At 36.1% G+C, this 13,301-nt stretch overlaps 1 protein-coding gene across 3 annotated transcripts in view; it reads right to left on the reverse strand.

Annotated features, from left to right (window-relative positions):
- The window catches only part of Sirt6 (sirtuin 6), a 130,657-nt gene that overhangs the window by 74,526 nt on the left and 42,830 nt on the right, over window positions 1-13,301 (reverse strand). For all 3 annotated transcript variants that reach the window (XR_016549172.1, XR_016549173.1, XM_090401738.1), the window contains exon 3: window positions 4,175-4,417. Coding sequence is in view for 1 of the 3 variants with exons in the window: in XM_090401738.1 (XP_090257864.1) it covers window positions 4,175-4,417 (243 nt within the window). In the remaining 2 variants the exon portion in view is untranslated. The remainder of the gene's footprint in view (window positions 1-4,174; window positions 4,418-13,301) is intronic.

The following is a 13,301-nucleotide window of genomic DNA, read 5'->3' on the forward strand; positions in this document are numbered from 1 at the left end:
TGCACCTTTTGGTGACTCGTACAGTAAAGAAATAAGTTCTCCACTACTGCAACCTCAGTATTTACATCTGGGTCTACCTACTCACTGATGAGAACTCAAAAAAGGTCAAAACCGGTCTGGGTAGTGACCTTCTCTCATAATGTATAACAGCATACATCTCCTAGGAGTTGTGTTGTACATTATGGGAAAATACTAAGGACAGTGATCGGAGCTTACTCCACCTTTACTACGAGTTGCTCCAGCACGTACCAGGTGTTGGCTTATGCTTGGACTCGCCGAACTTTTATAGTTTTCTATATTTGGCATGAAACTCTTAGATTTTCTATCTTTGAGTTTCTTATTCGGCTAAGAAATAATGTTGGATTCAATATCCACTTAATTTGAATAAACTTACTTCGCCGAAGTGAAGCCTATTTCCTCTTTATCTCAGTAGTCCACTATATTATTTATTATGATTACTCTGCTCCTGTAACTGTCCACCAGTATCAACCTGCCATAATTATTTTTCCTCTTGCTTGCCACTTAGCAGAAAAATTCTCTTGGATTAGCTTTGAACTGATTGGCCAATCTCCTCTCATATTTTACTTTTTTAAACCATGCTTATGACTTTTCTGGCCTGCACTTTATATTCTTCATGCATCTGTTCAGTGCAGACTGTCTTGTACTACCTCTATAACAACTTCATTTGTAACACTACTTGCTTGATTTCACTGTTCCTCCATCTTACTCCTACTCTATTTATTCACTAAACTCTTGGTATGCAGTTATGCATTGTTTGTGTTAGATGCTGCCTTATCATTTCCCAGGCACTGTCAACATCTTTTCTACACAATTCATCAACCCAATGTATTGATGCAAGTTGACTACAGAGCTTCTGATAATCACCTACCTTATAGTTCCACATATAGAACTTCTTGATAACTTTTTCCTGCTTGACTACCTTCCAAACCAATACCATATGATCACTTTCACCAACAGGTGGCAGTATTGATACCTCATTCACAACCACATCCTGTGAGGATATCACCGACAAACCTCGTGTTGTTTCCATCACATGCTGCTTTAGATAATCATCCTGCAGAAACTCAACAAATTTGCTCTCCTTGTTACTATACACTATCTCTTCTTTACAATCCACATTCCTATAATTAAAATCTCCCATTAGGATCATCTTCCTTTTACCTGCCCAACTAATTTGCCTAAACATTTCCCTCGTAGCAAAGATGGACCAAGCTAATAGTCTTAATAGTCTACTGGGTCTGCCTCCCACTGACGAGACCTCAATAAAGGTCGAAACCGGTTTGGGTAGTGGCCCTTCCCTTAATGCATAGCAGTATACATGTCCGCAAGGAGATGTGCTTTGCATTATGGGAGATACTGAGACAAGGAGTGATGAGAGCTTGGTCCACCTTTGCTACGAGTTGCCAAGGGATGTACCACCTTACCTCAGTCCTGAAGATATTTTCAGGCCCAAACTTTGTTTGCTTACACTTGGATAAAGGATTAAACTAAATTTAATATATTAAATTAGTTTAATATATATTAAACTAATTTAATATATAGTTATAACCAAGAGCAAAATAAACTTCCAACATCTTTCTCTAAATTCAGAGTAATTTAATAATAAGGTGGTACACCGGTTGGCAACTCATATAGGTAAATATGACCTCTCCATTGCTTCTGCCTTAGTATCACCACTCTGGGTCTGCCTCCCACTGACGAGACCTCAATAAAGGTCGAAACCGGTCTGGGTAGTGGCCCTTCCCTTAATGCATGGCAGTATACATGTCTGCAAGGAGATGTGTTTTGCATTATGGGAGATACTGAGACAAGGAGTGATGAGAGCTTGGTCCACTTTGTTACGAGTTGCCAAGGGATGTACCACCTTACCTCAGTCCTGAAGATATTTTCAGATGCAAACTTTGTTTGCTTACACTTGGATAAAGGATTAAACTAAATTTATTATAATTTACAAATAAAGATAATGCTATGTAGTCATTCTACTATATATCCATCAAAGCATGTAATCTCTGGATGGGTTGCTATGATGAATTTTTTTCATCACGTGTGGGACAAAAAACCCACCTTTCTGAGAAAAAACTCTGCCTTCACATGAGATCATAAATTCATCTTCACCTCAAAAAGTCCTCACAAAGGTTTCTTGCATTCTAGATAGCATTCAATCCAAAAAATCATATTATATTCTTCTGACTGCACTTGGAGGCATAACAGTAACATTTAAAGTTGGAATATTTATCAGTTATAAGATACCTAAATTGCAAAAAACATTTTTTAATACCAATGCACAAAAAAAAAAAAAAGACATAAAACCAATTTCCTAACAGTAATGTTGACTAAACCAAGTTGATTCAAAAAAATTATAATCTACTAAGTATACAATAAATCACAGATTTTTAGCCTATAGCTCTATTGAGAAATATACCAAGCAGTAAACACCACTTAACTCCGACATTAATATTCTGATATGTTATTCATTTATATTCAATGTTATATATAATTTTATGTTATATACAAATTTAATGGCCAACTCATATGTAATGTTATTTTCACTGGGTCCACAATTCATGAAGCCAGGGTTTGCCTTTCTGACCACTTCCAAGTTGCAAAGTTTCAATTCCAGATAACTGCAATCAAGCAAAGAAAAAAATCTAAAAGTAAAGAATCTAAAAAGCATGATAAACCTAAAATTTAAAGACATACCACCTTAAGCAAATACCTTCTGTCAATAAAGAGCATCTAAAACACTGACATGCAAAACAGTGAAAGGATTATGTCCCTTGGATATTCTTGTAACTGCATGTTATAAATGTTTGCAAGTCCTCTCCTCTTCCTTAGTATTTTCTGGGCATAATGTATAAGTCTATTTTCATGATGATTAACAAAATGAAATGGCTGCCAAATAGTAAGTAATACTACCATTTTTATTATTTATCTTCACTTATATTTGCTTTATCTTCTTGCTTTCTCCTCATTTTTGATTTTTGGCTCAGTTTCTATTAAACGTCCTTTGGGGGAAGGGATTTTATTTTGAAAAATATATGAGCACTCATCACCTTCATTTTATCCATCCATATATAAGTTGTTCTTGGACTTCAGCTGCAAAGATTTATTGAAATTCAATATCTAGAATCCTCACAAAAATATGTCACGCTATTGTAACTTTTGGTTCAATCAGACTTTTGGTTTTAGTCACTCATTTTATGACAAGTTGATGTTGTTATTAATAATAATAATATGTGTTGTAATAATATCTACTCTCCAACCAACAGGCTGAAGGATCGAATCCCATAGTGAGTATGTCATTGGAGCAGGGTTTCTGGATGAGTTAAAAAAATTAATTAAAAATACAAGAAAATTACAAAACTTAATAAAAAAAAAATAGAAAAAAATTCTTAGCCTATACATAGTGCTAATGTACTATAAGCTTACAACTGTTTGTAGGTGGAAGTTACATAAAAAATAAATAAATAAATAAATAACCAAGGTCTGGATAGAATGTACTGAAATATATATTTTTAGGTTCTTGATTAAAATCTGTTGAGTCGTTTCAATTTCTGATAGACTGTTTATAGTTGCAAAATTTTAGAAAAAATTAATGTCTTGAGTTCATAAGCAAAAATAAGATATTATTTCATACATGTGCATGATTTTTGACACATAATTATCCAATCATTCAGTAGACTTTTTAAATAACAAAACAATTCAAAATTATAATAATAATCCTTCCTCCTTCCTGGCATAACAGGAAGGATTATCATTAATGAAATTTAGTATTTAAGATCACGAATAAAATTTATCAAATCACTTCAAACAGACTATTTTAATCATAAATTAATGTAATTTATGTTTCTGAAATTCAAATTAACCAAAAATTTCACTATAGTGTTCATTATTTTCATGTTCATTTTCATCTTTTCTGCTTAACACTGATCTTACATCCACATGCTTTTATCCAAATCATTAAAACTGTATAAAAGGAGTTATAATCTTTCAACACTTGAAAGTAAAACTTATTTAGTAATGTTTATTTAGTATTCTTTGTACAGTATAATGATTTGCATATTATTTGTAAACCTGTTCAATTAAGATGTACAAACAGGGTAGTTCAGTGCACTACAAGGATATTAAAATAAAAACAAAATTCTCATCTCACCTGAAACATTGGTTGCACTTATCTAGAAACATATTACCATGAAGTTCAGATAGCATTTCAGGAGGAAAGCCAGATCGCAAATGCAAACCATCTACATTTTGAGTAATAACATAATGTACATATCCTGTCTTAATAAGTGCAATTAGTGCCATGTGAGTATAAGTAGGCATGGCTTCTTCAAAAGAAACACTAATTTCTGGTTTTTCTCCCTGCTTTTCCAATGTCCACACACCTTTTGGTCCTCTGAAAATGTGAAGTCACTGTTTATTATCTGAAAGTCTTATATTTCTTATTATTATTCAGAAAATCAAAATACATTAACTATATTTTAATTCAAAATGTACACTTTTAATAAATGGTTTGCCTTTGCTTTAGGATTGAAACTATATATATATATATTTTTTAATTGTAATCCCACATGACACATACTTCTACCTATGATACATTAATATTGTGAATAGACAGAAAGTTTAGGAGAAAGAAGGCAACTTGTAAACATTGGATTTGAAGACCCACAGATGGTACTCTTTATTCATATTTGAAAAATGGATTCTACATCCGTGTTAAAATAACTCTTTTTATTATCCTGACGTTTCGATCTTCATATCAAGATCATGATCTGGAGCATACATAAATATACAAGACAAGCTGCATTACATTTCGAACCATAAGCTAGAGAAACAATGATTTGATCACATGCTACTCACTGGCATGACCTCTAGTGGAAAAAAAAAAAAAAATACATCAAGCTAGATTTAATTTATGATTACATGAATAAACATTCTTGCTTACAGATGGTTTTCCTTCTAGTAACAGTGACGTCCTTTTTCTATTATTATAATTGTTATTTTTGATTTTTAAAAAAAAAATTAAAAAAATAAATGATTTACAAATTACAACATGAATAAACATTCTTTCTTATAGATTTTTTTCTTTAACAGTGATGTCCTATTTTTTAGTATTAAAGTTGTTATTTTAGATTTAGGATCCTGGATTTTCTACAGTCCTGTTTATAGTTGTTCTTAGAGAGGAAGGATTTGTGGGACGAATATATGCCTTCCATATGTATGGGATTTTTAGACCATCATCATTGTTTAGATTGGGGTGGTTGATAACGATCTCACAAGCTTCCTTAAATTTGCGTTCATAGCATGTTTTGGTGTGATGTAGACAACTAGTGCTTTTCCAGTCAATTCTATGTAAGATGTTCAGGGCATGATCAGATCAGGGCATGACCAGCTTCACCATAATTATTATATTTGCTGTGTCGTTTATGTTCTTTTTGTCTGATCAGAATTGTGCATCCTGTTTCTCCTATGTATGTATGTTGCAGGTGCAGTAAATACGGTATACTCCAGTGCGGGCCAGTGGAGGGAGTGGGTCTTTGGATGAGTTGAGTAAGCTTTTTAATTTTGCAGGAGGTTTAAAGGTGGCTTTGAGGTTGTATTTTTGTAGTACTCTGTTTATTTTGTCTGATGTCCCTTTAATGTAGGGAATGGTTATAGTTTTACTGGTCTGGTTTGTCTTCGTTTTTTATTGAGGTCTTGTAGAGAATTTTGTTAATAGTGTTTTGGCTGTATCCATTTTTTTGAAAAGTATTGGTGATCACTTTGAATGCCAGTGAGTAGCATGTGATCAAATGATTGTTTCTCTAGCTTAGGGTTTGAAATGTAATGCAGCTTATCTTGTATATTTATGTATGCTCCAGATCATGATCTTGATATGAAGATTGAAACGTCAGGATAATAAAAAGAGTTATTTTAACACAGTTGTAGAATCCATAATTTCACATATGAATGCTGATCACCGTGTAACACTAAAAGAAAGGATTATGATACTCTTTAGGAAATACAATATCCCTTGACTTACGTCCATTCAAGTTATATTCACTTGAAGATATGTCAGTGATCCCATAAGGGAATAAATAATATTTTCGACTATACTTTTGAACAAGACGCAAGCAAGCGTAAAGTAAAAAGTTTCTATTTACTAACAATGCATCATGCACAGTGGTAACAGCACATTCAGCGGCAACCTCCCTCGGCAGTAGGCAATCAGCACGTGTCTTCAACAGTTCTTTTGTTGATTTTGGTGATAAATACACAAATAAGTTATTTGTGTATTTATCATTAAATATTTCGTGATATTTTGTGCGACATGGACCCCTACATGGCCAATCAAAAAACCTAGTGAAGAATCACAGATAAAGAGGCAAGCAATTGATCTTGAAACAAAGTTGCAAGTTATAAAACAACATAAAGCTGGTGATCACCCATGACTTCAGATGGTTTCATTCTACAGTGACGACCATTTTGAAAAATAAGGATGAAATTATAGAGGCTGTGAAAGGCTCTGCTTCCATTAAATCGACGATAGTGATGAAGCAACGACAAGGTCCTATCGATGATATGGAAAAGCTACTTTCATCATGGATAGAGAACCTGAACCAAAACCGCATACCCCTTAGCACTAGGACCATAACCACTAAGGCACTAAGTCTCTTCAACATGTTGAAGGAGGAAGAAGGGCCTGATTATGACTACAAATTCAACTGTAAAATTCGATACAGTGAAATTTTGTTAAAATTTTTCAACATCGATTTTACAGAGGTCATAAATCATGTGGAAAGAACAAAATTGTACATTACTATATTTTAATGGTTAAATACTACTTGTAAAGGTAAATGACTAAAAGAATGACATAGAATTGTTCATGAGTTATAAAATATTGTAAAGGTTCAAATTGTACAATACCTTGATTTAATATTAAATTCTGATGTAAAATTGTAAGAGTAACAGAATGTTAAGGTATTTCTGCCTCAAGTTAAGAGGATTAGATGAAATTATGTCGGCAACCTGAAAGTGAACAAAGGTACTGAAGGTCAAGACAACAGTGACGTCAGTATATTTACAGAAGAATCGAGGGTCTCTGACCCTAAAACAAGGAACTTCGGAATCGTATAAAAGCGGTCTTGAGAACCTCAACAGGAGAGCTCCAAGTTTTTTCTTCTTGCTGCAGTTTGTTGGCCCGCTCGGACTTCTGAGATTTCGTTGGAGCGTGACCCATAGGCATGGGGAACCAGGAGAGGCAGATTATTCTTCGAAAATGTATGTTCAGTAATGGAATGTGGCATGTTCCGAACATGCAGATACACGGTGCCTACAGTAGACCTAGAATCAATGGTGAGCTATGCTACAATTCCCAGAAAAGAACTACAGCAGGATGACCGCCAGGAGCTGTTCAGTGAAGGCTAGTATATAGGATGGAGGAAAGCAGTCAGCAGAACTGCCACAAAATCTTCAAAGGTGGTAGGACTGCATATGTTTCTGCAAATTTGTGAGTAGATTCTATTGTATTAATGCTGAGGTAATGATTAAGAATTGTATATCCACTGAATGTAGCTCTGTTAAAATAATTGTATAAGAGATAATTGAGGCTGAGAGTTAGCTAATATATATTAAGAAGAATGTTAGCCAAAGATGTAGATTCTTTGGCTAACATCCTCCTTCATAGAACACCTCTCAGATCATTAGTGCCAACCAAGAGAATTAGTTCTTTTGCTTTACCTTTCTTAGATAGCATGACTAATACATTAATTTTTGTACCAGGAAAACTTGATTTTGTCATTTTGTATGTTCATTAAGTACTCTGATCACATTAAGTTATTAACTATTGCACTACCAAGTTTTGCATATATATCAGCAAGTGACTTAAACAGAAATGGCCAAAGTAACTTGCCCCTGGCTAGGCTGTTTAAGTCAACCCTCAGTTTAATAGATCTCTTTTGCCTTCCTCCCATTCCTTCCTAAAGGAGCAGAAGGGCAAAAACGGTTCATAACATAACATAAAGGAAGCTCTAAGGAAAATTATAGAACAATCACTATAACAGGAGTGTTGGCAAAGGTACTGAAAAAGCTGGTTTATTATTATTACTACAGGCTACTTCATGGAATCCTTCGACTCTTTGAGGAAGGCCCTAAACATCATGCTAAGCACTATCCAACATTTGCACAGTATCTATCTTTGCATTGGACTCATTCAGTCATGCTGCTCACAACAGATTCTGGCAACCTATTCCACTCATTCACCATGCTCTCTCCAAGCAAAAAATTATTTCTAACACCCTTGCTCAGTTTCTAAGGATGGTCCCTAATTCTTCCACCACCAGGACCTGTTCCAAAATATTTGCTCTGTATTAATCTTGTAAAAGCCCTTCAATAATTTGTATGTCTTTGATCTATGGAGAATATTATTATTATTATTATATGGGTATCCCATGGAGTTTGGAGACACATCGTGGGAGATCCACACTAACTTTCATACACAAAATCTATCAATACCTCTCCTTAAATTTATTCACTGTCGAGAACACTCAATTACTTCTGGCAATCCACATTCCACTCATTCACCACTCTCCACACAAAAAATCTAGGCAACACTGCCTTATTAACCACACTCTTACATAACATCCATGGATGATTCCTAGTTCTCTATTCATCATGTATTGAAAAATTAGCGGGCGCATTCCACGCACCTGTTACCTTCTTTGTCGCTTGTCTGTGAATCCTCTCTACCACCTCCTCCTGACACCAAGAAATGCAGGTGACCAAATCTGTGCACAGTCATAGCCTTAAAAAGAGATAATAACTTCCCTATTTTTATTTGGTAGTGTGTTTTCAACATCTAATCCTTTGAACTATTTTACCAACTTTTGCAATATGCCCTCTGAACTTCAACTCGCTGTCCACCATTATCCCCAACTCCCTGGCGCATCAATTTCCGGCTATCCAGTACCATCAATGTGGTACACACTATGTAACCTTTTCAATCCAAAGTGAAACAACATTAAATTGACAATCACTATCATCAAGCTAATAACTTGACATAGGGGAAACACATATTGCTTTCAAGTCTCAGAGAAACCTAAATCGTACAGAAAACATGGAAAAAGACCAAATCAGAAAGGATTCACAAACTTTGAAAAAAGAATTATGAGGTAAAATATTATTATTATATGGTATCTCAATGGAGTCCAGAGACTCTTCATTCCATATACCACACAGAACATTAGAAGCATAGAAAATCAGGAAGAAGAAGTAAATAAAATTTTAAATGAAGAAAACATGGAAATCACAGTTCTCACAGAAACAAAAAAGAAACAACTATCGTATCATATACAGTGGAGTAGACAAACAAATATGTGCAAAACTGGCATAACGATGTGGATCTATACATCAATTAAAGCATAAATAATTCAATACTGGAATGAAAGAATATTAGAAGTGCAGTTAAAATTAAATGAAGCAAATTTAATAACAGCTGGAGTGTATGCTCCTGGAAGGAAACAATGACTTAGAAACAGTTACAAGAAATATATGAAAAATTAATAACAAAACATAATTATAGCTGGAGATCTTAATGCCAGAACAGGAATGAAAAAAATTAATAATAATATATAAATGGGTCACTAATGGGTAGAGACGCACGATATATAGTCTCTTCCTGTCAAGTCAATCCTGCTTTCCCGTGGTGTGGCCTGTTTTCATAAAAGGGGCTCTGAACACTTGCAGCAAATATTCTTGCTGCAAAAGGATATCTTCCTAGTTGGAAGAAATGCCAGTTTCCTCCTGACCTTCATAGTCTGGTGAAAGACTCTCTTCTTCATGCAGCAGAAGTTATATTCTTCAAGGGCATGCTAACATACTTAGAGATCCAGATCCTCCTCTGTTTCAAGGGTACAGGAGTTAAAACAGTAACACAGACTAGCCTGCAGATACCATATGGACCTGAATCAGTCATTAACAAGTCAGGAGGCTTCCCAGTCAATTGGTGCATAATTCAAATACCAAATACTCTGCAAGGTCATGCCTGGTAAGAGAGTCCAAATAGTGATGTGCGGGAGACACTGTCGAGGGCACAGAATGGCAAGGAGACTGGTCGCTCTCTGTATGAGTGTCATATCCCCCCCCGCTGCATATCCCCACTCTTTCTTCTAATAATAAATCAAAAATGAAACAATCAATGATGGCAATATTACGAACAAAATAAATCTCCCTCAAGAACCAATTCATCCAAACAAATCAAGCCAAAAACAATATTCCAAACTTACCAGGATCCCTACAAAAAAAAAAATCATTTCCACCTTCACTTTACAAACATCTGTGGCATAAATTCCAACATAAATGACATTCATCACTAAACAGGCATCCAAAACCAGAGCTCCTCCTCCTAACACAATTCATTTCATCACAAAAATGACACCTGTGGCTTCGTACATTCTGAGAGTGCCTGCCAGACAATGCCAAATTTAGAATCTCCTACTTTTGATCACCTCTAGCTGAAGGTTTCCTTGCCAAACTTATAACATTCATCTGCTGCATTTACCAGTCTCCAAACTCTGAAAACCACAAAGACCTCTTCACCTTCCTCTTCATGAAACTTGAGCGTCTAATTCCAGCTATTCAAACAGTAAAGCCATCGTCTTAGGTGACCTTAACATCCACAACTCCAACTGGCTCCTCTTCTCCAACACTACCAAACTTATAACATTCATCTGCTGCATTTGCCAGTCTCCAAACTCTGAAAACCACAAAGACCCCTTCACCTTCCTCTTCATGAAACTCGAGTGTCTAATTCCAGCTATTCAAGCAGTAAAGCCATCGTCTTAGGTGACCTAAGACGATAACATCCACAACGCCAACTGGCTCTCTTCTCCAACACTACCAATAAAGCTAGTGGTATGCATAGATGATTGCTATAATTGCCATCATCTAATGCAAATCGTACAGCTACCTACCTGAATTCCAGATAATCCCCTCGACTTTCCCAATATCTTTGATCTTTTAACTAGTTCTCCTTCCAGACATGCTGTAGAGGTTGCCTCTCTTCTCAGCAACTTAGACCACAATCTTGTGCAGCTTTCCAGTCTCACAGAATGCCCCTCCTCTGATCACACCCAACTCTGGCGTTACAAGAGTAAGTAGGACGATCTCCAGAACTACTACTTTTCTCTCCCATGGCATTACTATTGCTTCTGCTCTTTTGCTCCAGACACCTTCACTGAGTAAGTTGCAGAAATCATCCAAAGTGGCATGAATTCATGTCCACTCTTCTAAGTCCTAGTTCAACAGAAAATGTATGACAGCAGTTGAAGGGAAAAAACTCAGCTTACCAAAGGTGGCTTGCATCGAGACCCCAAGCTTCATACTCAGCCTGTGCAGAAGAACACAATAAATGTAAATCAACTATCAGCAAATCAAAATCCAACTGCTAAAGGTCAATAGCAGAAAACTCATCTCTTGTCAAAGCAGTAGCTGTGCTTTCCGGTTCCTTGGAAAAGCCATCAGACGCAACTGCTGGTCAACTCTTAAGAATATTAGACAACCTGAACACTACAAAATCATCTGGTCCTTATGGTATCTCTCCTACTGTATTCAAATGCTCCAGAGCTAACACCTGTCCTCTATCATTGCTTCAATCATCTAGACTTGGCTGGTATCCCATCTCATGGAAACCAACATATATCCAACCCATTCCAAAAAAAGGTAGACACAAGCCTACCATCCAACTACCAAGCAACTGCAATCAACTCAATCTTTTTCAGAATAATGGAGAAATTTATCAATGTCAACTTTTCTACTACCTAGAACTCGCTTGTTAATTATCATCGCTAGTATGGTTCTGCCAATCCAGATCTATGGCTGATATCTTAGCCTACATCACTCACCAATGGAATGGATGCATGCCATGGAAAGGTTTGGAGAAATGTGTCTGTTGCTCCTGACATTTCCAAGGCTTTCAATCATGTTTGGCATCAAGGCTTGTTTTGCAAACTACCTTCCTTCAGTCTACCTGCCACTCTCTGTAATTGGATAGATGGCTTCCTCTCTGGTCACTCACCGCATGTCATGGTGGATGGTACTCTCTCTTTGAGCCTTACCACCAATGCAAGAGTGTCTCAGGGCTCCATTCTCTCACCTACTTTCTTTCTCTTATACATAAATGACTTACTCTCAATCACTACAAATCCTATCCATAGATTTGCAGACAATAGAACTCTTTATTTATCCTACTCCTTTGAAAAACCATGCTGTTCCCAGACATCCTTTGCATCAAGATCAACTACAACCAGCCTTAAACACTAATCTTCATATCATCCTTCTGTGAGGCAAAGATAACCTGGTAACCTTCAATACTACAAAATGCAGTCCTGCCTTTCTCTCATAAAAGGGACTTCAGCTCACCTTCCTTCATCCTCAGTAATATGCACCTCGCCAGACAGCTTGGACTGACATTTGCCTCCAACATCTCTTAGCCCAAACACATCACATCACATCAATATCTTCCACATTTTTTTAAAAAACTAGGCATTCTTTTCTGCTCAAGAAGCCGTTTTACACCCACCCAGCTACTAACCCTATACAAATCCCAAATTTATCCATCCTTGGAATACTGTTCACACATTTGGGGTGATGCATCTAAAACTACCTTAAAAATTCTTGATGCAATCCAGAGGAGAGCAATTCGGCTCATACATGATCCTTTCCTCACAGGTGCACTTCAGCTTCTATCTCACAATGCAGTGTTACAGCTGTGTCTCATCTATATGGACTGCTCCAGTGAATTGGCAAACATCATTTCTTCACTTGCTGTTAGGCCTGATAAAGCAAGAGCAGCAGTTGTCCAACTTTCCTTTACAGTACAAGTGCAAACTCATCGAACCTGCTTTTCCTCTTCCTCATTCATTTCATCTACCTCTGTCCTCTGAAACAGCCATCCCCCATGATGTATTTCCCAACAATTTCAACCCACAGATCTTTAAGAAAAATGTCAACGGGATTTTTTCTTTCTCAACCCTTATCTGCACCTCATATGTGGCACTGATGTGCTATAGATTCTTATACCTCTCAAGTGTGGGATAAATAAAATAAAATAAATTGGAGATTAAAGTAAACAAAAATGGAAAAATAACTTATTGATCATATATAATTTAAAAATAATGAGTACATTCTATAAACATAAAAATATGCAGGGTGATCAAAATTAAAGTATTCCTGTTTAAGACCTTGTGGAGTGATCCAGTGATCTAAATGCTGCAACACTTTGCATGCTGAAGCGATCTCTGAAG

Source organism: Typopeltis vanoorti, chromosome 12 (genome assembly GCF_054136105.1).
Source record: "Typopeltis vanoorti isolate ZY-2024b chromosome 12, IOZ_Tvanoo_1.0, whole genome shotgun sequence".
NCBI lineage: Eukaryota > Metazoa > Arthropoda > Arachnida > Uropygi > Thelyphonidae > Typopeltis > Typopeltis vanoorti.